Source organism: Taudactylus pleione, unplaced genomic scaffold (assembly GCF_031769625.1).
Source record: "Taudactylus pleione unplaced genomic scaffold, aTauple2 ptg000086l, whole genome shotgun sequence".
Lineage (NCBI taxonomy): Eukaryota > Metazoa > Chordata > Amphibia > Anura > Myobatrachidae > Taudactylus > Taudactylus pleione.
In genome coordinates, this window is record NW_028284488.1 from 21,369,667 (window position 1) to 21,394,353 (window position 24,687).

At 47.1% G+C, this 24,687-nt stretch overlaps 1 protein-coding gene across 4 annotated transcripts in view; it reads right to left on the reverse strand.

Moving 5' to 3' along the window:
* SEPHS1 (selenophosphate synthetase 1) overlaps positions 1-24,687 on the reverse strand; it is a 134,659-nt gene that overhangs the window by 101,578 nt on the left and 8,394 nt on the right. For all 4 annotated transcript variants that reach the window (XM_088468918.1, XM_088468920.1, XM_088468919.1 and 1 more), the window contains exon 2: positions 22,798-23,064. In XM_088468918.1, the coding sequence (XP_088325044.1) occupies positions 22,798-22,990 (193 nt within the window). In that variant the 5' untranslated portion in view covers positions 22,991-23,064. The remainder of the gene's footprint in view (positions 1-22,797; positions 23,065-24,687) is intronic.

The following is a 24,687-nucleotide window of genomic DNA, read 5'->3' on the forward strand; positions in this document are numbered from 1 at the left end:
AAGTACAAGACACAAGTTTAGCAAATGGTTTGAGGCAAATGAAGAGGAAAATTTACGGAGAATATAGTTTCTCTACAATTTGCACTGTTTTATGTGTTCTGTCATAAGCAAAAAGGACCCTTCGCAAGTATAGGTTTATACCTGTTGCACTACTCCCATACTTGTTGCTTGTTGTTCCTGTAATAAAATATGAGATATGGTAAGAACTTACCCTTGTTATCTCTATTTCTACGAAGTCCATAGGGTTCCACAGGATACCTTGGGGTATAGGTGTGACGTCAGTCGCAGGGCACCAAAGAGTTAAGCTTTCAGCCTCCCAGGATGCACTAGGTCCCCCTCCTATACCCCGCCCCCGGGCCAAGGCACCTCAGTTAGTTACCAAGCCATAGGCCGGAGGAGGAGAAGGAAGAGAGAGAAGAAAGATCTGGACACATACAAGAATCACATTCTCACCAGAGGGAGACGGAAAACCGGTGACCAGAGCAAAGCCCATCTGCAGCACAGGTGCGACAGGGCGGGAGTCCTGTGGAACCCTATGGACTTCGTAGAAATAGAGATAACAAGGGTAAGTTCTTACCATATCTCATATTTTCTACTTCAGGGTCCATAGGGTATCCACAGGATACCTTGGGGATGTCCCAAAGCAGTATCCTTTAAGGGTGGGGACGCTCCTGTGCAGAAAGGAGAATCCGCCGCCCGAAGGAAGCATCCTGAGGGGCGAAGGTGTCAAACCTGTAATACCTCACGAAGGTATGGACAGAAGACCACGTAGCAGCCTTGCAGATCTGAACTGCCGAGGCACCACGTCGAGCTGCCCACGAAGGACCCACAGACCTAGTGGAATGAGCCTTCAGAGAAGGAGGGACCGGTAGGCCTTCATGAAGATAAGCTTCAGAAATAGCCATACGGATCCAGGCTGCCAAAGTTTGCTTTGAAGCAGGCCAACCCTTTTTACGGAAGCCATAGAGGACAAACAAAGCGTCCGACTTCCTAAACGAAGAAGTGCGGTCAACATAAGTCCTTAAGGCCCGCACAACATCCAAAGAGGCCTCACCCACGGAAAGACCCGGTGAGTTAAAGGCCGGAAGAACCATTTCCTCGTTAACATGAAACTGGGAAACAACTTTGGGAAGAAACTCGGGCCGAGTGCGGATCACTGCCCTGTTCCCATGAAAAACCAAGAAAGGGGGTCTACAAGAAAGAGCCCCTAACTCAGAAACACGTCTGGCCGAAGCAATGGCCAGAAGGAAAACAGTCTTAGCTGTTAGCCATTTAATATCCACTGAGCCCAGTGGTTCAAACGGCGGTCTTTGGAGAGCCCTCAGGACCACAGCCAAATCCCAAGGCGCCACAGGTGGAACAAAGGGCGGCTGAATACGGAGAACACCTTGCATAAAGGTGCGCACATCCGGGATTGTAGCAATCCTACGGTGAAACCAGACAGATAGGGCCGAAACCTGTACCTTCAAAGAAGCAAGGCGAAGCCCATGATCTAGTCCCGCTTGCAGGAAGGCGAGAATCCGAGACAGACGAAACTCCCGCGGTGCATAACCTCTCGGTCGACACCACTGGAAGAACGTATGCCACACGCGATGGTATATCCTCGCGGAAGACGGTTTCCGAGCTCGTAACATGGTACGCACCACAGAGCTGGAAAACCCCCGGGACCTCAGCATGGCCGTCTCAACAGCCACGCCGTCAAAGACAGCCGAGTCAGGTCCGGGTGAAGACAAGGACCCTGAGACAGAAGGTCCGTTCGTAGCGGCAACCGCAGAGGACTGTCCACGGACAGACCCTGAAGGTCTGAGAACCAGTGCCGTCTGGGCCACGCGGGAGCCATCAACAGGAGCGTCCCTCCTTCCTGTTTGAATTTCCGGATTACCCGTGGAAGAAGGGAGACCGGAGGGAACAGGTATGCGAACCTGAACGTCCACCGGACGGACAGAGCATCCACCAGAGACGCCCCTTCGTCTCTTGTGCGAGACCCGTACACCGGCAACTTGTTGTTGTGCCGGGACGCCATGAGGTCGATTTCTGGAAGACCCCACCTGTCCACCAGTAGTTGAAAAACGTCCGGGTGCAGGGACCATTCCCCTGGATGAACGTCCTGGCGACTTAGAAAGTCCGCCTCCCAATTTAGCACTCCCGGGATGAAGACCGCTGATATGGCCGGAAGATTGCGCTCCGCCCAAACCAGGATCCGAGAGACCTCTACGAGAGCCGCCCGACTGCGAGTTCCTCCTTGCCTGTTTATGTAGGCCACGGTGGTAGCGTTGTCCGACTGGACCTGCACCGGGTGACCCTGGAGAAACCGCTGTGCCTGCAGGAGAGCATTGAAGACCGCACGGAGTTCCAAGATATTTATTGGAAGCTCCGCTTCTGTCGGCGTCCACCTGCCCTGGAACAAGTGTGGACCCGAAACTGCTCCCCAGCCCCGAAGACTGGCGTCCGATGTCAACAGGACCCAATTTGGAACCCAGAACGGACGTCCCTTGTTGAGGTGGGTCGTCTTTAACCACCACGCAAGGGACAGGCGAACCTCCGGGGTGAGCACAATCGTCTGGAACTTCAGAGACTGAGGCAGCCAGTTCCACTTGGACAGGATCAGGTGCTGCAGAGGTCTGGAGTGAAACTGGGCGTATTCCACCATGTCGAACACCGACACCATGGAGCCCAGTAACCTCATCGCCGAGTGTAAGGACACCCGGCGGCTGTGCAGACAACTGCGCACCTTTGACTGTAAAGCAGAGATCTTGTCCTCCGTCACGAAGATCCTTTGCTGTCCCGAGTCCAATAAGGCTCCAAGATGCAGAATCCTCCGAGACGGGATTAGAGTGGACTTCTGCCAGTTGATTAGCCAGCCGTGCCGTTGCAGCAGTGCAATGGTCAGGTCCAAGTGGTGTAACAGGAGCTCTGGAGATCCTGCCACCAATAACAGGTCGTCCAAGTACGGCAACATGCGGACTCCCTGCAGCCGCAGAGAAGCCGCCATGACCGCCATCACCTTGGTGAAAACACGTGGTGCTGTCGCCAGGCCAAAAGGTAACGCCCGAAACTGGAAGTGGTCGCTGCGGATTGCAAACCGAAGGAACTCTTGATGGCGCAAAAGAATAGGGACATGCAGGTAAGCGTCCTGTATGTCCAATGACACCATGTAGTCCCCAGGTTCCAGCGCCAGAATGATGGACCGTAGGGTCTCCATCCGAAACTTCGGGACCCGCAAAGACTTGTTGAGTGCTTTGAGGTTGAGAATCGGACGATATGACCCATTGGGTTTCTGTACCAAAAATAGATTTGAATAGAAACCCTGGCCCCTCTGGGAGAATGGAACAGACACTATAACTCCAGCCTGGAGCATAGTGTGCAATACCTTCCGCAGCTCCGTAGCCTTGTTCCGGTCTGATGGTAGACCTGTGGTGAAGAATCAAGCCGGGGGTCTGTGCCGGAAGGAGAGGGCGTACCCGTGGGAGACCACCTCCAGAACCCAAGTGTCTGTCGTAGTGAACGACCAACACCGGGAGAACTGCAGCAGGCGGCCTCCCACCCTGGGATCCCCCAAGGGGAGACCCGGACCGTCAGGCCGCAGGCTTGTCATCTGGCTTGGGGGCCGGACGTCTGGTACTCCATGCCTGTTTCCGGGGCTTGACCGATTTCTTAGGGCCAGCCTGTCGAGGAAACGACTGTGGTTTGGGCCTGCCCTGGGCCCTAGATGACCGAAAGGACGATGGTCCAGAACCAGAAGGAGCAGCAGCCGACGGAAGACAAGCAGATTTGGCTGCCGCCAGCGTGGCCACAATCTTATCCAGATCCGGACCGAAGAGAACTTCTCCGGTAAACGGCAACGCTTCCAGACCTTTCTTGGAATCTGCGTCCGCCTTCCAGGATCGCAGCCACAAGGTGCGACGAGCAGCTACCGCTGCTGAAGAAATTCTAGACACCAGAGTACTAATGTCTAGAGCCGCCTCGTTGATGTAGGTGGCCGAATCACGGAGATTGCCAATCAACTCCGCCTGTTCGGCCGGACAGTCGGATTCAAAAGAAGCCTCTAATGAATCCGCCCAGCGCTCCATCGCTCTGGCAACCCAGCAAATGGCCATAGCCGGCCGTGCTGCCCCCCCTGCAAGGGAATAAGCGGACTTCAGGCAGATTTCTACCTTGCGGTCCGTAGCATCCTTAAGGGAGGACATGGATGGCATCGGCAATGTGGCACTACGGACAAGACGGGTCACGTGAGAATCCACCTGTGGAGGGGATTCCCACTTAGCAAAATAATTATCCGCGAACGGATAAGCCACCGCCAGGCGTCTCTGCGGCTGGTATCTTTTGCCAGGTTGTTTCCACGCCTCCTCTAAATGGTCCACCAACTGACCCGAAAGAGGAAAGACTGTGGCATCGCCCTTCACATCTTTGAAAAAGGCATACTTAGATTTAGCCGCTGGGGGAACTTCGTCCTCAATCACCAAGGCTGTGCGGACCGCCCGAATAAGTCCAGGAATATATACTTTGGACTTAGCATCAGCGTCCTTAGTATGGAGAGGTTCCTGATCGTAAGGATCCAGAATCTCCCCATCATCAGACGTCCCTTCGTCATCCTCATAAGGAGCGGACAGAGACGCCACCGGCCTTTTATGAGGCCACATCACAGACTCCACCTTGCAACACATCCGATAAGTGCTGTACAGAACTCGTCAGGGAGTTAACCCACGCTGGCTCCTGAGAACCCGGGAGCGGGGAAATAGGGAGACTGTGGGGTACCACCAATTGTCGTGGGAACCCCTGCATGGGTGACAACACCACAGACTGCTGGGACAAACCCATCGGAGTAAACGCGGGCTGCGGAGCTAACTGGCCCACTAAAGCTGTTAACGCCTGAGCGAAACAAGCCCAGGGCGGCTCCTGTACCGGTGCTGTAACCGTAATAGGCCGCGCCATGGACAAACACTGCCGGCAAAGGCCCTCCGCGCTACCCTCCCCCTCCGCTAACGGTACTTTGCACGTGGTACACTGTAGCCGGAGGGGAAAATCACTTTCAGACATGATGGCACCACGTATGTGACCTCTCTTACCAATTAAGTATTAAATAGGCGAGAGACCACCCTGCAGCACCGCACCGCAAGGGCTTTAGCAGAAAGAACAGGGACAGTATTATAAAGCTGACAGTTTAGAGAAGAAAAGTTACAGGCAGCGCTAGCACAGTCACATACAATGCAGAGAAATAACAATTCCTGCACTAACAGCGCTGATCACTCAACTACACAGACACAGGGCCTGGTAGGACACAGCGCTGCATACACAGACCTGAGCCACAGCGGAGGAGAGGTATGCGGGGGGACCCAGACCACGATGCTTCCTTCCAGACTTCCAGCAGCGTTCACCATGCGTTGCAGAGAAGATGGCCGCCGAGGAGCAGAGAGAAGCTGGCCTGGGGGAGGAGCGCTGACACAGGGCCAGTCAGCACAGTGCAGAGAGGGCTGTGTGCAGCGGGGGAGGCGCCGGCTGTGAGACAGGGAAGGCGCGCTACCCTGGCATGCATTTAACCCCTGGGACGCCGCAGCGCTACCGCTCTGCTGCGGTCCGCTGTCCCAGGGGGTAGTGGAAAGCGCAGGTTCAGTACCTGGCTCCACGCTGCAGCCAGTCCCCAGGGAGCCCCCTGCCTGGGGACTTAGGACCATGTGACCAGCGGGGACCCACCGCGGGACCCTGCTGCTTACCTTTGTCCCCCTTGGACCCGGCCATGGTCCGGAACATCTGGGGTCACCGCTAGCTGTGACCCCAGATGCTCACCAGCATCCCCGGATCGGTACCGGCGTTCTGGTACCGGCGGGGGTGTAGGGAAGACAGCATGGACGTCAGGACTGACTGTCCATGCTGTACATCCAGATGTGCAGCCACAGCTGCACTGAAGAAAGCTTCAGGGGCTCTTCTAGCCCCCACTCCGACAGGTGCACCCGACGCCGGCCGGCCACCAAACTAAACTGAGGTGCCTTGGCCCGGGGGCAGGGTATAGGAGGGGGACCTAGTGCATCCTGGGAGGCTGAAAGCTTAACTCTTTGGTGCCCTGCGACTGACGTCACACCTATACCCCAAGGTATCCTGTGGATACCCTATGGACCCTGAAGTAGAAAAGTGTGATACTAGCAGTAAGAACTGCAGTTTTGCTCTTCATTACATACTGACAATTCGCATCTTCCAAATAAGTACAACTGACCAGAAAGTCATATTGTACAACAGGAATCTGCATGAATGACGGCTGGCGGTTCAAATCCTGACCCCAGCAGAGGAAATCCAGACAGAGGTTTTTGGTAAGTATCACTAACCCTACCCCCCTGAACCCTAACCCTCCCTTAGGGGTGTGTAGCCCTAACCTCCCCCCCTAGTGCCTAACCCTGAGTGCCTAAACCCAAACCCCCCTGCCCTGCAGCCTAAACCTAACCTCCCCCTGTGGGTGCCTAACCCTAACCCCCCCCCCCCTTCCCCTAGCTTAGCCCCCCACGGCCCAGCTTACCTTCGATCGGTACGTCGGGCGTCGTGCTCCCGGAATAACTATAATGACAGGCTTCGGGATTTAGACGCCTGTCATTAGTACCCTGCCGGGATTTCACAGTCGGGAAGCCGGCGGTCGGCATTTCCACCGCATCCCATACAACACACATATATGAGGAGTATTAAGCAGTTGTTTGTATGGATATTATAAAAGAGAAAATGTGCAGAATTAAAATACAAATGTCAGAATGTGTCAATAACTAAGTGATCCAATCCTTCCCTTTTCATTTCCAACTTCTTGAACACTATTCACCAATGGCATCAGCAGAGAAAGACAGACTATTCAAAATAATGGGGAGACAGTAGTTCTTCTGCTCCCTGCAGCCCCTGTCCGACTTTTCTGAGACTGATTAGCAAGCATGAGTACATTAACTTTTCATTTATTGTGCAGGATGACTTACTTGTGACTATGCTGCAGTGTCAGAGCAATTAGTAACGTAGACACAAGGGACAGATCCCTTTTATTGGGGTGTGTAGTAACTATGGAAATTATTATTCTCTTTAGCACAGTCTGACATTATATAAAGTAACATTATCTTTCACAGATAATGACACCGATATATGTCTATTATAACCTACAAATGTGACAATTATTAGAGGTGGATCAGTCACTTTTCCTATTCTTTAGAAGGTAAAGATTTACAACTGGTTTAAAATATGTCCCAACTTCTAAGTTGGATAATAATGCCACAAATATATGGGATGATAAGTCTTCATTCTAGCACCCTGGACCTGTCACAAACCGTGCAGTTCCTCTACCCTGCCTGGGGTGTCGCTCTCTGCTCTGGTGCTTCTAAAACACTCAGCTGATGCAACAAACTGCTGAGATTCAGCAGTTTGAGTGCTAGAAGCACCAGAGGAGAGTGTGACACCCCAGACAGGAAAGAGGAACTGCACAGGTTTTAACAGGTGCAGGGTGCTAGAATGAACACTAGATGAAATGGCTAATTTGCATGATGAACTAAAACAAACTGCCAGGCTTACTATACATGCGATTGGCCAGCAATATTTGTAAAACCATGCACAACTCTAAGAGGACAATTTTTGAATGCCCATTTAATTAACATAATGATTTGCGGAATAAAGAAGAAATCTGAGCACATATTTTTTTTTTTAAGAGAAGTGAATATGTCCACGTAAACACCAAGCGTCAGCCAAATGAAGGTTCTTTTAGTATACCTTTGTCTCTGAGCAAATGTACATGTTGTATACGGATGAACAGGTTCTGTAATCCGCATCAGATTGCTTTAACCTCTTGGCATGCAGCCACACATATCCTGTTTCTTTGTCAGATTGCTTCTACAGGTAATCTTTACTTTGTGCAAATACCTCAGAGAAAAGGTCTGGCCAGCACAAAGTCCCTGCATAGGCAGATGGTTCATCCATGTGATCTCTGCTGAGAAAGCCAAACATGGCAAAACTGAAAGAAACAAAAAAGGAATCCCTCTAACTAACATAGAACAAAGACACAAAAGGGATCAGACATAACCAAAAAACACATCCCCTCTATAATAGCTTAGACTAGTGCTTTAAGATTATATAATACGGAGATGTCATATGCGCTAAGAATACATACAGTATTTGCGGGCAACATAGAAAAAAAATTAAGGTGTGTAATATATATATATATATATATATATATATATATATATATATATATAAAAAAATTAAAAGAACAAGGAGGCACCTCATAGTAGATTAAAAGACAATTTTAATATGCAGTCATCCGAACAGTTCAAAAACTTGCGTAAAAATGGTGGTCAAAACACAGCGGGTTCAACAGCATAAAACATCATACATAAAATAGGCAATGCAATGGTCTCTTTCCCATCAGACCAGGAATACACCAGCATACGCGTTACGTCATCCAGACTTAGTCAGAGGGCTGCCTTGGACCGGTTTGTATGCCTGCTTATTAAAATTGTCTTTTAATGCACTATGCGGCGCCCTCTTGTTCTTTGAATTTCCTTTTAGAGATTTTACGTGGGTTCAGAATATTGTGGGGAGGACACAGACTCAATTCAAGGAGCTTAATTGTGCATACAGACCGGCTGTGGAATTCAATGAGAACTGCGAGACAGTTTTACTGTGTTTTTATAAGCAAGTCATTTTGAGACTTTCAGTTCCACAAGAAGTTTGTAAAAGTGGACTGTTCTAGCACACTGACTTATTTTAGTGTGTGCGCGTGTGTACAAGTGTGTCCTTGCTCATCTAGCCTCTATATTTCATGCAGCGAAAGACGTGAGACAGCCGCCAGTTCCAGTGCAACTCTGCTAGCGTCGGGCATCTTTTCTTGCCGAAAATGCAAATAAGTTGCAATGCAATGTGAATATGATGCACCAGGAGACAGTGTTGATTATTTGATATGCAACACTTGAGTCTGAAAAAGGGACTCTGCACCAGAGTCTGAAAAAGGGAACTTGGCGTGGAAAAACTGTGGTAGCTGCATTGTAGCAGTTCACATGCTGACTGAGAAACGAAGTTGCAAACAGATATACAAGTGTCTCATATCAAATTAAATCAGCACTCCTCTCCTGGTGCGTCCTAGTCATATTACATTGAAGCTTAGACACATTTTAGGAAAAAAAAAAAAAATATCACGCCTGGCGCTATCAGAGTCTCACGGAACCTATATAGATAGTGAAATATAGTAATGGCGGCACTCAGACTACTTATTTACCGATAATCAGAATTATTCCAACGTTTCAGAAATGTTGGAATAAAGAATAATCCTTATTATCAGTAAATAAGTCGTCTGAGTACCGCCATTACTATATTTCACTCTATTGGGACGCAGTCTCATGGATAGCACCAACGCAAGTACCGTCATATTACTATCGAGTGCCGGGGATATTGTGCCAGGGATATGTGTTAGGCAAACGCAGGAGTGTCAGGACAGTTACAACTTTATTTCATGAACATGCATAAATTAGCTATTGCAATCTACTTTGCAATCTTCTAGATCCCTATTTAAAAAAAAAAAAAAAAACAGTACGGAAATTTAGTTTTTTGAAGGTGGAAGCCTTGGCAGAAAAGTACGCAAATGTACTTCTCTAGTCAAGTAACAGCCCAGATGCAAATCCAATGACAAACTTTGGGCAACCGTAAAGATGGGCGTTGGTATGATTTTATGTTGGGGGGGCAAAACCGGGCATCTTATTTGCATCTTTTTATAGAGAAATAGCATCTAGGTCACAATCCAATGCAAATAGGACACACCAGGAGACTGCTGATTCATTTGATGGGGCAGCAAAGATGGTGTAGTGGTTAGCATTACTGCCTCACAGCACTGAGGTCGTGGGTTCAATTCGCACCATGGCCCTAACTGTGCGGAGTTTGTATATTCTCCCTGTGCTTGCATGGGTTTCCTCCGGCTACTTCGGTTTCCTCCCACACTCCAAAAATATATTGGTGCAGGTTAATTGGCTCCCAAGAAAAATGAACCCTAGTGTGTGTATGTGAGCATGTGGTAGGGAACTTAGATTGTAAGCTCCACTGGGGCAGGGACTGATGTGAGTGGCCAACTGTTCTCTGTAAAGCGCTGCGGAATATGTGTGCGCTATATAAATAACTGGTAATAAATAATAAATATGTGACACTTGTATATCTGTGTGCGACTAAGTCTCTCAATAGGCATGCGAAGTGCTACAATACAGCGGCCACATTTTTCCCACGCCAGGTCCATTTACAGTCAAAGTTGATGATTCAGCCAAACAGCACCCTATGCGTTTCATTAATACTTGGGCTTCTTCAGGGGTGTGGTCATACATGGGGAAATGCAGATGTCGCGTAACGTCCTCAGCGAGTGCACACATACATACATGAAAATGAGATTATATGAAACTAGGCATTATATGGAAGCTGAGGAGGAAAAAAAAAAAAAAAAAAAAAAAAAATCACACAGCCTACAGGTTTTACAACCAAAAGAACAAGTCCTTTATCTTTAATAAATCATGGATATAAGTGAATTACCATCAATATGCATAACTGCTAAAGGAGAATTACTATCCTCTAAGGCAGTGTTTTTAAACCACTGTTCCACGACATACTAGCATACCATGAGTGGTTATCAAGTGTGACGCGGGGTCCGCACAGTTGGAGTTGGAGTCGACTTTACTTGTACTTCAGGCCCGCTGTAGTGCGGAGCTCTTCTGGGAAGCTCAGTTGCGCCCGGGCCGTAACCTGTGAAAATACGGCGGTGTTATACCATAGGTCACACACCGTGATGCCTGCTAGCTGCTCCCAGCTCTGCACTGGGCGGTCAGTCAAAGTGTGACTGGGTAACGCCAACCGATGAGAGAGAGGACAGGGACGACAGTGAGACTTCTCAGCTACCGTGTGGGACAATGTGTGTGTTTTTTCGCCGTGGAGGACTGATTGTGTGTGCGCCTTAGCAATTTTAAATCTTGTTCAGGGTGGCAGGAGTTGAAGAAGGTTGAAAATCACTGCTCTAAGGTTTCAGGTTCAATAAACATTACAAATAAAAAAAAAAAAAAAAAAAAAGCAGAAATAATAAGATAGGCAACTTCTCAATTACCTCTTTTATAAAAAAAAAAAACTAGTTTGAGTTTATACTTCAGGAATTAGTCATTATTGGCATAAGCTTATTTAAAAAATGAGCTACTGGCCAAAAATAAATAAAAAAAAATTTTTTCATAACATGTTTTAGAAAAAAATAAGTGCACATCACACTTGTATTAGCTGCCCTTTATTAATCACATATTAATTTCTTACTAACAACTTACTTGAATTGCATTACACATTAAGGAAATAAATAAAAATATCAAAAACCATTCCTCAGTCAAAACATTTTGGAACGCGCATCACTGATGCCCCTTTTACACCAAAGTCCCGGGTCTGACACGGGATTTGGAACACTTTTCCAACCCAGATCAGATCCCTTTCACACTGCGGCGCCAACTCAAGTTATGCCCGGGTTGGCACCGTTCACACCGGACCCGGGTCTGCAGTGACCTGGGTCTTCCAGCGTTGCAGTGGATGCATGGTGATGATGTAATCTCCAAGCGCCACTGAAGCCGGCCAATCAGGCAGCAGGTGGCACGACCAGGGCCATCTTGACCGGGGTCGCGCCGTTTACACTGCAGGGTGACACAGGATCAACCCATGCCCAAACCCTGCAAGCTACCCGTTCTGGATCCCTGGGTCACTGGACCCGGGTTGAGCAGTTTCCACTGACTAAAATCCCAGATGTGCGTTCACGCGCAAAAACCCGGATTTTCATGTCAGTGTAAAAGGGATATTAATATTACTGTGTTTTCAGGCACGCACCATAAACTCTGGTGACTGCATAACATGGACTTCTAATACAAGCGAGTATTTTCATGTTACATTACAGATACAAGTCCAAGCTCTCTCTGGAAGCAAAGATTAAAAAGGTTGTCATTTTCCAGTTTGGTACGGTCACAAAACCCTAGAAACAACACTAAGGGCCAAATGTAATAGGTAGTCAGTTTTAGTAACAGTACAAACTCGCACTTTTAAAAAGTGCGAGTTTGTACTGAAACTCGCAAATTCAATAGCCTGCAAACTTTTCAGCTCGAGGCTACTGCATTTGCGAGTGCAGGCGAGTTTTTAATACAATGTAAACTGACACCTTTTAATGCGAGTAGCATTAAAAGGTGCGAGTTTTAGAGAAGATCCGTGATGGCTTCTGTGTGTGTTATAAAAAAAAAAAAAAACGTGCACCCCCTCCCCAAAAGCATAACCAGCCCCGGGCTTTATAAAGCCTGTTCTGGTTCTAAAAAAAAACGAAAAAAAAACGATCCATGCGGACTGAGCAAAGGTATGTGTGTACACATACCTTTGCTCCGCGTAAATGACCGGGGCACACATGTGCCCCGTCAGTGCAGGGGCCGCCAGCCAATCAGGGAGCATCTCTGTCAGAGCAGCTCCCTGATTAGCTGAATGCGGCCTGCCTCTGTCTCCCATAGCCGTCTATGGTGAGAAATCCCCATAGCCAGTCTATGGTGAGAGCCGCTACATAGTAACCGCAAGATTAATTGATGTTAATCTTGTGGTTTACATCAATGATACAATGTCGCGGTTTTTTATTTTAACCCCTGGATTGCCTACTTGGAGAAGAGGACGTGATCTACGCATAGGAGAGGTGAGTATGGATTTTTTTTTCAGGTACACCCCTATGGATTACTTCGGATAATAGGTGAGTATGTGTGAGTGTGAGTGTGCATGTATGTTTTATTAAAATTATACTTTCACGATGTAAGTTTGTTTTTTTACGTATTTCTTTAGTTGTGGAACTACAAGTGCCAGCGGGCCCGTAATGCCCCGCATGCTGGTATTTGTGGTTCTCCAAATACCAGCATGCAGGGGAGACTTGCTGGTACTTGTGGTTCTACAAATAAAGACAATATGGTAAATTTAATTTTACACTTTCACTTTACACCATCAACCCGGCACCCACCGCCCTAGGGTGCCGGGGATAGCCCCGGGCTATCAGTCTAGGCCTGGGGAGCCATGGAGAGGGGTACCCAACTCCCCAGGGATCCCCGGTCTGGACTGACTAGCAGTCAGGGATAATGCTTTGGCCGGGGAAACCGGTGAAAGGTTTTCCCTGGCTGTGGCATTATCCCCCTGCTCGGTGCTGGTTCAGGAATTTTCAGGGGACCCCTACTCGTTTTGTCCCCTGATTTTCCAGAACCAGGACCAGCTCAACAAAGCCCTGTGCTGGTTCTTAATATACAGGGGCCCCCTACGCATTTTGGCCCCTGTATTTTTAGAACCAGAACAGGCTTTATAAAGCCCGGGGCTGGTTATGCTTTTGGGGAGGGGGTGCACGTCATTTTTTTTTTATTTAAACACATTTTACATAAGTACACACAGAAACATGTACATATCTCATGGATATGTGCATGTTTCAGTGTTAATCTGACCTGCTCAGGATGTACTCGCTAGCCTGAAGCAGGTCTATTATTTGGGGACTTTTGGTAATCTTTTTTTTGCGAGTCTGAAACAGACACTCTATTACATTGGGCGAGTTGATTGTTTTCAATGTGAAAACATCTGGATGCGAGTTTGAGAATGGAGAGTTTTAGTAACTCTGAAAAATGCGAGTTTTAGTGAACAGAAACCCCATTACATTGGAGAGTTGTGAAAAATTGCAAGTTTAGCACCAAACTCGCAATTTACCAAAACAGACTACCTATTACATTTGGCCCTAAATGTACCATTTAGATTAGGTAAAGGAAGAATCATAACAGTTTCCCAACAGACGTACACACAAGAGAAATAAAAAAAAGGTATGGTAAATGGATCACGGTATATTAATCTCTAGCAAAGTGATGTTTGTATATTTTCTTGAAACCGATGTCTCTCCATACTGTGAGATATTCCAATCATGTACAACTTAATAGAAAATATGAGATATGGTAAGAACTTACCCTTGTTATCTCTATTTCTACAAAGTCCATAGGGTTCCACAGGATACCTTGGGGTATAGGCGGATGACGTCAGACATCGAGCACCACAGAGGTAAAGTTTTTAGCCTCCCAGGATGCACTGGGGCAAATCAGTTACGCAACAAGCCATAGGCCGGAGGATCAGAAGAAGAGAGAGAAGAAAGTCTGGAACACACAGGAATCACATTCTCACCAGAAGGAGACTGAAAAACCGGTGACCAGATCAAAGCCCATCTGCAGTACAGGTGCGACAGGGCGGGAGTCCTGTGGAACCCTATGGACTTCGTAGAAATAGAGATAACCAAGGTAAGTTCTTACCATATCTCATATTTTCTACATCAGGGTCCATAGGGTATCCACAGGATACCTTGGGGATGTCGCAAAGCAGTATCCTTTAAGGGTGGGGATGCTCCTGTGCGGAAAGGAGAATCCACCGCCCGAAGGAAGCATGCTGAGAGGCGAAGGCATCGAATGCATAATACCTCACAAAAGGTATGGACAGAAGACCACGTGGCTGCCTTGCAAAGCTGAACAGCAGAGGCACCACGTCGAGCTGCCCATGAAGCACCCACAGACCTAGTGGAATGAGCCCTAACAGAGGATGGAACAGAAAGGCCTTCATGAATATAAGCCTCAGAAATTGCCATGCGAATCCATCCTGCCAAAGTTTGCTTAGTGGCAGGCCAACCCTTCTTCCGGAAGCCACAGAGGACAAACAAGGAGTCAGACTTCCGAAAAGAATTGGCACAGGCAACATAAATCCTTAGAGCCCGTACCACATCAAAAGGTGGCCTCACCAACAAAGAGGTCTGGAGAATTAAAGGCCGGCACTATGATTTCCTCGTTAATGTGGAAACTAGATACCACATTCGGGAGAAAACTAGGGCGAGTGCGAAGCATCGTCCTGTCCTTATCAAAAATGAGAAAGGGAGGCCGACATGAGAGAGCCCCCAATTCTGAAGCCCTTCTGGCTGAAGCAATGGCCAGAAGAAATACAGTCTTAGCTGTAAGCCATTGTGGGTCAAATCGCAGTCCTTGGAGAGCCCTCAGGACCACAGCTAGATCCCAAGGAGCCACTGGTGGAATAAAGGGAGGCTGAATACGAAGTGCACATTGCAGAAAGGTTCGGACATCAGGAAGAGTAGCAATCCTACGCTGAAACCACACTGACAGGGCAGAAACCTGCACCTTCAGAGAAGCAAGGCGAAGACAGTGATCTAAGCCCGCCTGCAGGAAAGCCAACTCCCTGGATATCCGGAACACCTGAGGATCATATCTTCTAGGGCAACACCATTCAAAGACAGTATGCCATACTCGATAGTAAAATCTTGCAGACGCAGGCTTCCGAGCTCTGAGCATGGTGTTAACTACAGAGCTGGAAAAACCCCTGGACCTTAAGAGGGCAGTCTCAACAGCCACGCCGTCAAAGACAGATGACCCAGGTCCGGGTAATGGCAAGGACCTTGAGACAACTGGTCCGGACGTAGAGGCAACAGCATTGGAGTGTCTACGGAGAGACAGAAGATCTGAGTACCAGTGCCATCTGGGCCAAGCAGGAGCTATCAGCAGGAGCATGCCGCCTTCTTGCTTGAATTTGCAAATCACTCGAGGAAGAAGGGAGAACGGAGGGAAGAGGTACGCAAACTGGAAGGTCCACCTCACCTACAGAGTGTCTACCATAAGTGCCTTTGCGTCTCTTGTTCTTGACCTGTAACACAGGTAGCTTGTTGTTGTGTCGGGAGGCCATGAGGTCCACCTCCTTGTTCACCTGGAGTTGAAAACACCTCCTGGTGAAGAGACCATTCTCCTAGATGCACGTCTTCACGGCTGAGAAAGTCTGCCTCCCACTTGAGGACTCCTGGTATGAACACTGCAGGGAGATTGCCTTCTGCCCAAGCTAGAATGCGGGACACCTCCGTCAGGGCCGCCTGACTGCGGGTCCCTCCTTGGTGGTTAATGTAAGCCACTGTGGTGGTGTTGCCTGACTGTACCTGCACGGGTTTTCCATGCAGGACATGTCTTGCTTGCTGGAGAGCCTTGAATACTGCCCGAAGTTCCAAGATGTTTATTGGAAGCGCAGATTCTGCTGGCGTCCACCGTCCCTGGAAGAAGTGCGGACCCAACACCGCTCCCCAGCCACGGAGACTGGCGTCCGTTGTCAGAAGGACCCAGTCCGCAATCCAAAAGGGGCGCCCCCTGTTCAGGTGAGCAGTGTGCAGCCACCAGGCCAGAGACAGATGTACCTCCGAGAAAAGCACCATTGTCTGTGTCTTTACCCGATGGGGCAACCCATTCCATAGCACAGATGGTGTAATGGTAGCATTACTGCCTCACAGCACGGAGGTCGTTGGTTCGATACCCACTACGGCCCTAACTGTGTGGAGTTTGTATATTCTCCCTGTGCTTGCGTGGGTTTCCTCCGGGTTCTCCGGTTTCCTCCCACACTCCAAAAATATACTGGTAGGTTAATTGGCTCCTAACAAAATTACCCCTATTGTGTGTATGTGCGTGTGCATGTGGTAGGGAATATAGATTGTAAGCTCCACTGGGGCAGGGACTGATGTGAATGGCTGAATATTCTCTGTAAAAGCGCTGCGGAATATGTGTGCGCTATATAAATAACTGGTAATAATAATAATAATAATAATAATAATAATAATTCCATCTGGAGAGGATCAACTTCTGTAGAGGTCTGGAGCGAAACTGGGCGTACTCCGCCATGTCGAACATTGACACTATGGATCCCAGTAACCTCATCGCTGAGTGAATAGACACCCGGCGACTCTACAGGCAACTGCGTACTTTTGCCTGTAATGCAGAGATCTTTTCCTCCATCACAAAGATCCTCTGTTGTTGAGAGTCCAACAGGGCTCCGAGATAGAGCATCCTCTGTGGGGGAACCAGGGAGGACTTCTTCCAGTTTATCAGCCAGCCGTGAGTCTGCAACACAGAGACTGTCAGTTGCAGATGGCACTGAAGGTTCTCTGGAGACCCTGCCAACAACAGGTTGTCCTCCAGATAGGGCAACAAGCGGACCCCCTGCATCCGCAAGTGGGCTGCCATAAATGCCATGACTTTGGTAAACACTCGAGGCGCCGTGGCCAGACCAAAGGGCAGTGCCTGAAACTGGAAGTGTTAGTCGACCACTGCAAACCTGAGGAAACGTTGGTGTGCTGAAACAATGGTGATATGCAGGTAAGCATCCTGAATATCTAGCGACACCATAAAATCCCCAGGCTCCATTGCTAAAATGATGGAACGCAGGGTCTCCATCCGGAACAGAGGAACCCTCAAGAATTTGTTGAGGGATTTGAGGTTGAGGATGGGCCGGTAAGACGCATTGGGTTTCTGTACCAGAAAAAGATTGGAGTAAGACCCCGATCCCCTCTGTGACAACGGAACCGGCACTATAACTCCAGCGTGGAGCAGATAGTGTGACACCTTCCGGAATTCCAGGGCCTTGTCTTGATCTGACTGAAGGCCCGTGGTGAAAAACTGTCTGGGAGGCCTCCGCCGGAAGGAGAGGGCGTACCCCTGAGAGACCACTTCTCTTACCCAAGTGTCCATGGTGGTGAGACACCAGCACTGGGCGAACTGAAGAAGCCGGCCTCCCACTTTGGGGTCCCCCAAAGAGAGGCTCGTCCCATCAGGCGGAAGGCTTATCGTCCGACTTGGGAGCAGGACGTCTTGTACTCCAAGCCTGCTTCTTAGGCTTGGCAGATTTCTTGGCCCCTGACTGTCTCGGAAAGGACTGTACTTTGGACTTACCCTGGGCCCTATAGGGCCGAAAGGACGAAGAACCCGACCCTGATGAGACTGTACCTGATGGCAGACACGCAGACTTAGCTGCTGCCAGAGTGGCCACAATTTTGTCCAGATCAAGGCCAAACAGGGCCTGTCCATTAAAAGGCAAGCATTCCAAACCCTTTTTGGAATCCGCGTCTGTTTCCCAAGAGCGCAACCACTGCTGTCGAGGAGATTCTGGAAGTGAGGAGACCTATATCCAAGGCTGCCTCATTAATGTACGTGGCTGAGTCTCTGAGATTACCTGAGCAGGTGGACGAGTCAGTGTCCAGAGACGCCTCCAAGCTATCAGCCCAGCGCTCCATGGCTCTGGCAACCCAGCACGCCCCCCAGCAAGGGAATAAATGGATTTCAGGCATATTTCAACCTTACGATCCGTAGCATCCTTTAAGGAGGACATGGAGGGCATGGGCAATGTAGCACTCCTCACTAGGCGTGTTACATGAGAATCCACTTGCGGACGAGTTTCCCACTTGGAAAAATCATTATCCACAAAGGGGTATGCAAAGGCCAAACGTTTTTGAGGCTGGTACCACTTACCCGGATTTTTCCACGCCTCCTCTAAATGATCCACTAACTGACCAGATAGAGGAAATAGTGGCATCTCCCTTAATATCCTTAAAGAAGGCGTATTTGGATTTAGCCATGGGGGGGGGATCGTTATCCTCAATAACCAAGGCCGCACGGACTGCCCGTATAAATCCAGGTATATAGACTTTAGACTTAGACTAAGCCCCCTTAGTACGGAGGGGCTCCTGGTCTGAAAAGTAAAAAATCTCAGTCATCAGACGACATATCATCCTCATCATACTGAGTCGTTTGACACACTAAAGGCCGCAATGTTGACTCCTCTTGTAAAACGTCCGACAGGTGTTGCACCGTATTGGACAATGAATTCACCCACGCAGGCTCCTGCGAGACCTGGGGGGCGAAACCGGGAGACACTGGGGTACCATCAACTGCCTGGGGAACTCCTGCATGGGTGACAACACTACTGACTGCTGTGATAACCTCATCTGGGGGAACGCAGGGGGTGTCGCTAGCTGGCCCACAAGGGTTGTAAGTGCCTTAGCAAAACAAGCCCAGGGCGGTTCCTGCACAGGCGCAGCGACAGAAATCAGGCGTGATATAAGATAACATGCCCTACATAAACCCTCAGTGTTTCTATCACCCTCCGCTAATGGTACATTACATGTGGTACACTTTAGCTGAAGAGGAAAATCATGTTCACTCTCAGACATGAGTAACGGAGTGTATGCGACTCCCCTCACAGATAAATTCTCTTACAGTGAGGCAATGAACACCCTGCAACACCACACCGCAAGGGCTTTAGCAGAGGAAGAATATGGATAGTAAAATGGCTGACAGTCAGAAGTGAAAGTACAGGCAGCAGCCGCTAGCAGTAAGTGACATACAGTGCAGAAATAAATCCCAGGAAACAGTGCTGCATACTCTGACCTTAATCAAAAGAGGTATGCAGGGGGACCTGGACCGCGATGCCACCTGTATTCAGCGTCCAGCAGCGTTTGCACAGTCTAGATAATGGCCGCCAGGGAGCAGAAAGGAGGCGGGCCCGGGGGAGCAGCGCTGACACAGCCTGCCAGACAGCTATGGAGAGGCACTGTGCAGCGGGGGAAGTGCCTTGCTATGAGTCATTAAAATATTATGATACCATGTTCACATCAGCTTTAAACAAATGCTGAAGGGACCACACATGAAAACAGAGACTCAATGCCAACAGTCACTGGTGTCAGCAATGGCTAGGAGGCGCTCCATAGTACCCCTTAGCTGCTACCAGTCCAGAGTATCCAGGGAAACTCCTACTGAAAATAAAATTAATATAAAAAGGAGCTCCCGGAGCTATTTAATTGACCACGCTGTGCCCTGCACTAGTCGGGAGATTCTGGTTACCGCACCTCAAGTTGGAGAATTCAGTTTACCATGACTTAACACCCGGCCACTGTTAGCGCATATGCCAAGCCGGAAACCAGCATCGCGGCCCTAGTTTAATCAGATTTCTGCTCATACCTCAGGAGGGTGCGAGTAGAAATCCTCTAGGTTGGGAGTTTACAGCGCGGTTAATTCAGTAGCTCCTGGAACTCCTTCCCGGCGCTATTCAACATGGCACTGAATTGAATCGTCCCCTTTCAGTTTAAAAATGTTGCAGAATACCTAGCTTCACCCTTACATACGGTAAGTCAAGGAAGTAACAAGGAATTTGCTACATGTGAGAATTCTTTATTTGAAACACACACGACAATGTAATAAACTACAGGTTTTTGGCATCTGTAAACCTACATTTTCAGGTTACGCCATGCCTTTACGTTGGACCTACTATCCTTATGGCATCGGAATCCACTGTTTTCTGAGAGGATTTGGATAAAACGCTGCTGTTAGATGCAGCCTGTCACTGTGCCCATAATCCATTTTGTTGATTTTGCTCTCGGGTGGTTAAAGCACACTGCTTAATAAGAAACGCTATGTTGCAGTATGCAGAAGACAGGGTTCCACCTTTGCGGTTTTACAAATGTTAAAAGGACACAACGCAATGACTTCATATGGACTTGAACTGCTGACCCTACTAGGAGGAGAGGAGAAGAGAGGAGAGATGTAGCAATGGACCAATATGAATTAGCATGCCAGCTAGCATTAGGACACAATAATATGTGATCTCCTCACCCTTCAAAAGTGCTAGAACTACTAATAAATTCCATACTGCACACCTCTGCTATTCACCTAGGTCCTTTCCCAAGTCATTCTGTGCAACACAAACAAGAAAAAAATAGTCATCCCCCCCCACCAAGCATATTTCTCTTATTCCATTCATGCACTGTTATAAAAACCATCAGGAGAGGTTTACAACTTAAAATGATTACTATGGTAAAATCAAGTTATTTGTTCCTAGCACCACAAAAAAATAAAAAAAATAAAAATTTAACTTTGGAAAATTAATTAAAAAAAAAAACACAACAACAGTATTCCAGTTTAAATGGACACTTTACCAAAAAATTTAAATCTAGAGACATTAAATAGTTAAACCAATGTGAAGCCCTTTCCATCTCATGTATGCATAACAAAACACATGCCAATACAGGTTAAATCAAATAGTCATTGGCACTAGGTTAATCAGTCCCAATGCAAATGTGTGCTTTGGATGGAACTCATAGGGGCAGATTTATTAACACGTGATTTCATCAAAGGGGTTGATTATTGGCAGCTTGGTTTTAGAACTGCAACTGTAATAAAAGCTAAACCAGGCTTGTTTAGATCATCAGCAACTTTAATAAAACCCTTATAATCTCATTAACATAGACAACATCCCTGCACTTGAGACATTTTTTGGTGTGCCATATTCCGATAGATCAGTGGTTCTCAACTCCAACCCGCAAGAATCCCCAACAGGTTAAGCTTTGGAAATTTCTGTCTGTGGTAGCAGGAGGGATAATTATTGACCCAGCAAAATAGATTAATTTACCTGTGCATGTTTAAAGACATACACAAACAACATGATCTGTTAGTGGTACTTGAGGACTGGAGCTATGAACCACTGAGATAGATGGTCAGTTATAGGTCATTTAGAGTAGGCAAGGGCTCTTGCTATTTTTATATACAATTTTTTGTTGAGACACCATCTGAATTGGTCCCTGATTCAGATTACCCATAATTTGATGCACTGTTGCCCATCAGAGGGACTGAATAAGTCAGCCCACTCTAAGCTTTACTCGAATATCCAGTAGCCATTTACGAACAAAGGCCTGGCGCCCAGGTTTTTCTTTGGCTGCTGGTACACTCTGTGTACACTTCAATAACTGCAGCCCTCAAACAATTCGACAGTGCAGCCACTTTGCAAATGATAGCAACACTGCTGCGAGTCCCAACAATCAGTCCACGTTCAAAATCCTTCATATTGCGTAGTTTACCCATTATTAAATGAGTGATGCACTTCATTAGTCCCTGCATGCCTTCGCCTTTCTGTACTTATACAGATTCAGACATTCAACATTAGCATTACCTGCGGAATAGCTACTTTGCATATAATTGTCTGGCGGCAGGAATGGACTGGGGGCTCTAGACCAGCCCTGGCACGAATCTCTGGTTGTGAAAAGAGGGTGTGACCTCAAACAGATGGGGCGTGGTCTTGACACACAGGGTGCGGTTTCTCTACACAAGGGCATGGCCTCACTACACACCCCCAGAGAAGCTCGGCAAGGGTTTCAGTCCAGACCAGCCCATCATCCCTTCTAGCATTTGCCAGATGGCCAGTCCGGTCCCGTTTGGTGGTCATAATAATTTGGCCACTCAGTGTAAAGTTGCAACTTTGACTTACACACAAATAAAGCATCTGTAAATTTACATATTTTAAGATACATACAACTTAATCAAACACATAGGTACAACAGGCATCATCATAATGCTGGAATCCTGTAACAATCTAAGGGACATGCAAAGACGAGCTTCCTAAAGGCATTTGTTACAGATAATCAAACCATAATTGGACTCTACTCTTTACAACTCAAAATAGAGTACATGATGTGCACATGTGTAGTGGCACAACACTATGCAAGTCACATTTTTACGGGGTGCAAATCGACTTTTGTAGAACTCAGGCTCTGGGGAGGGGGGAAGGGGGGAGATGAGGGGTGATGTATCAAATTGTCTAAAAGGGATAAAGTGGAGAATTTGACCATAGCAACCAATTATCTTCTGTAATTTTATAGACTGTGCAAGCTAAATGGTAGCTAGAAGCTGATTACAAGGTTTGACAAGTCTCTCCCTAGGTGCGTTTTACTTGTTTGCCTTCACAGATATGTAACAGTTCAAATCCCAGCATGGGCTATTTCTGTAGTTTGAGAAGTCACTAACCCACTGCCCTTAACCAGGTAACAAAATTAGATTTTAAGCTTTACTAGGGAACATGTACATAAATGTATACAGCTCTGTGTAAATATGAAATGTACTTAAATGTTACGAGAACATTGTATAAAAATGGGAAACAAAGCACATAAGCACTCACCCAGTCTTGGCATAACTGCGCCCAGAAACTGTTCATCTTCTTGGAAGTGGTTCTCCTGCAAGGACTCCAGCAGTTTTTGCAACACATCTTGAGGAACTTTGCAACCGGTCCCTTTGAGCTCTGCAAAGCGTGTCAGCCGGAAGCTTTTATCAAGCTCATAACTCTCTGGATTAAAGGACTCCCGGACAGACATGTTTTGAAGTTAGATTAATTTTCCCAGTTTGTGTTGTTTAATGAACAAGTCTATTGGCTCCTTTTTGGATAAACCTAGTCAGAGAAAGCAAGAAAATAAATGAGTATGGTGATATCAAAACAAAATCAAATTGCTACAGCTTTAAAGAGGCCCTCATCTGACAACTGCAAACAAGGATAATGTGAAGAAAGTACAGAATGCTGTACAAAATAATAATCTGGATTTTAAAGTGGATGTCTACTTCACCAAATCCCTATAAAACCTTCGTGGAAGAAGCAAATATTGCCAAATGTGCTGCACTCATTCCTGCACCATGTCCAGTGAGTAATACATTTGTGCAACATTGGAAAACATGGGCAGCTTTTTTTTTTACTAAATGCAAGTCTTAACCTGCACCTTTAGTTCTATTAATTTAATCTTAAAAAAAAAAAAAAAAAAGATAATAAATAGCACAATGGTTGCTATACAGCAAAATAATTAAAACAATTACGTTAACATATCAGAAAAATGTTGGCTTTTGAAATGCAAGTGGTTTATCCAATTCCATGATGAACACTCCAACTTGGGGCCATTTATACAGATTTCTGGTGGAACAGGAATTAAATGAGTCTGTAAAAGTGCCAATTTTTGGTGATTATGCTTCAAGATTTCAAGCAGCAATTTTTAAATGCAAAAGCAACCTGGTTTGTTTTGCTTTTAAAAAATATCCACTCTAACTTCAGCAAAAAAAACTATGAAAAATCAGCACTTTTACAAACTTTGGGGACTATTTATTTAGAACCGTGGGGATATAGCTCCTGGGTTAAGTGGCCGAAGCCAGCTACTTAACCCAGGAGGTGCGGGGTTACTGCGGCTAATGCCGGAAGCTTAGTCGCGGTATGCTGCAGCTTTAGGGTTAAGTGTTTGCAGTGATACAGTTATAACATGCAGTAAGCCCGCACTAGGTAATGCAGATTTCTGCGCTACCCTCAGGAAGGGTGCGAGAAGAAATCCACGTTAAAGGGAAGTCACAGGCAGACCATGAGTGTAACTGAATAGCTCTGGGCACTAAACCCAGGACCTACATTCCCACGGTGTAAACTGAATTGCCCCTATGGGGTGAATTCAAATCAATGTTCCGCCGCTATGCAAATATCAGCCAGTTACAGCCACTCCGACTTTGCATGTCAGTGGGAGCGATGTGCCATTCCAGAAGGGAACATCGCATTCAAACAAATTCTCACCTGTATACCCCATTACATTCCACCCAACATGTTGTAATATGTACCGCAGATCATTTTTAAACATACATTTCTTTATAAAATTACCGGAAAAAAAAAACGATCACAAGTTTTTCATGAATGCTACTACTATGCAATAAACAGCAAGACCATCTCCCCAACTTCATTGGATTCGGAATATGTGGTAAACACTCAATCCAGGTAACTTTTACCATTTTCCCTAAGATCATACCTGCATCACTGAGATTGAATGGACAAGCTTTGGGTCCAGGGAGTTACTGCCCTTAATTCCCATATTTTAATGCACCACTGGCAATGTCAACCAGATTATAATCTGATCAGATATTTGTGAAAATTGCACTGGTCATTAAACATAATGACAGATGAAATTAACAAAAGGGCTCTTGGGGAAAGACACTTATTTGGCCCAATCATCAAATGGCATGAATTTGCGGTGAAAGTTCTGGCAAATGTGCA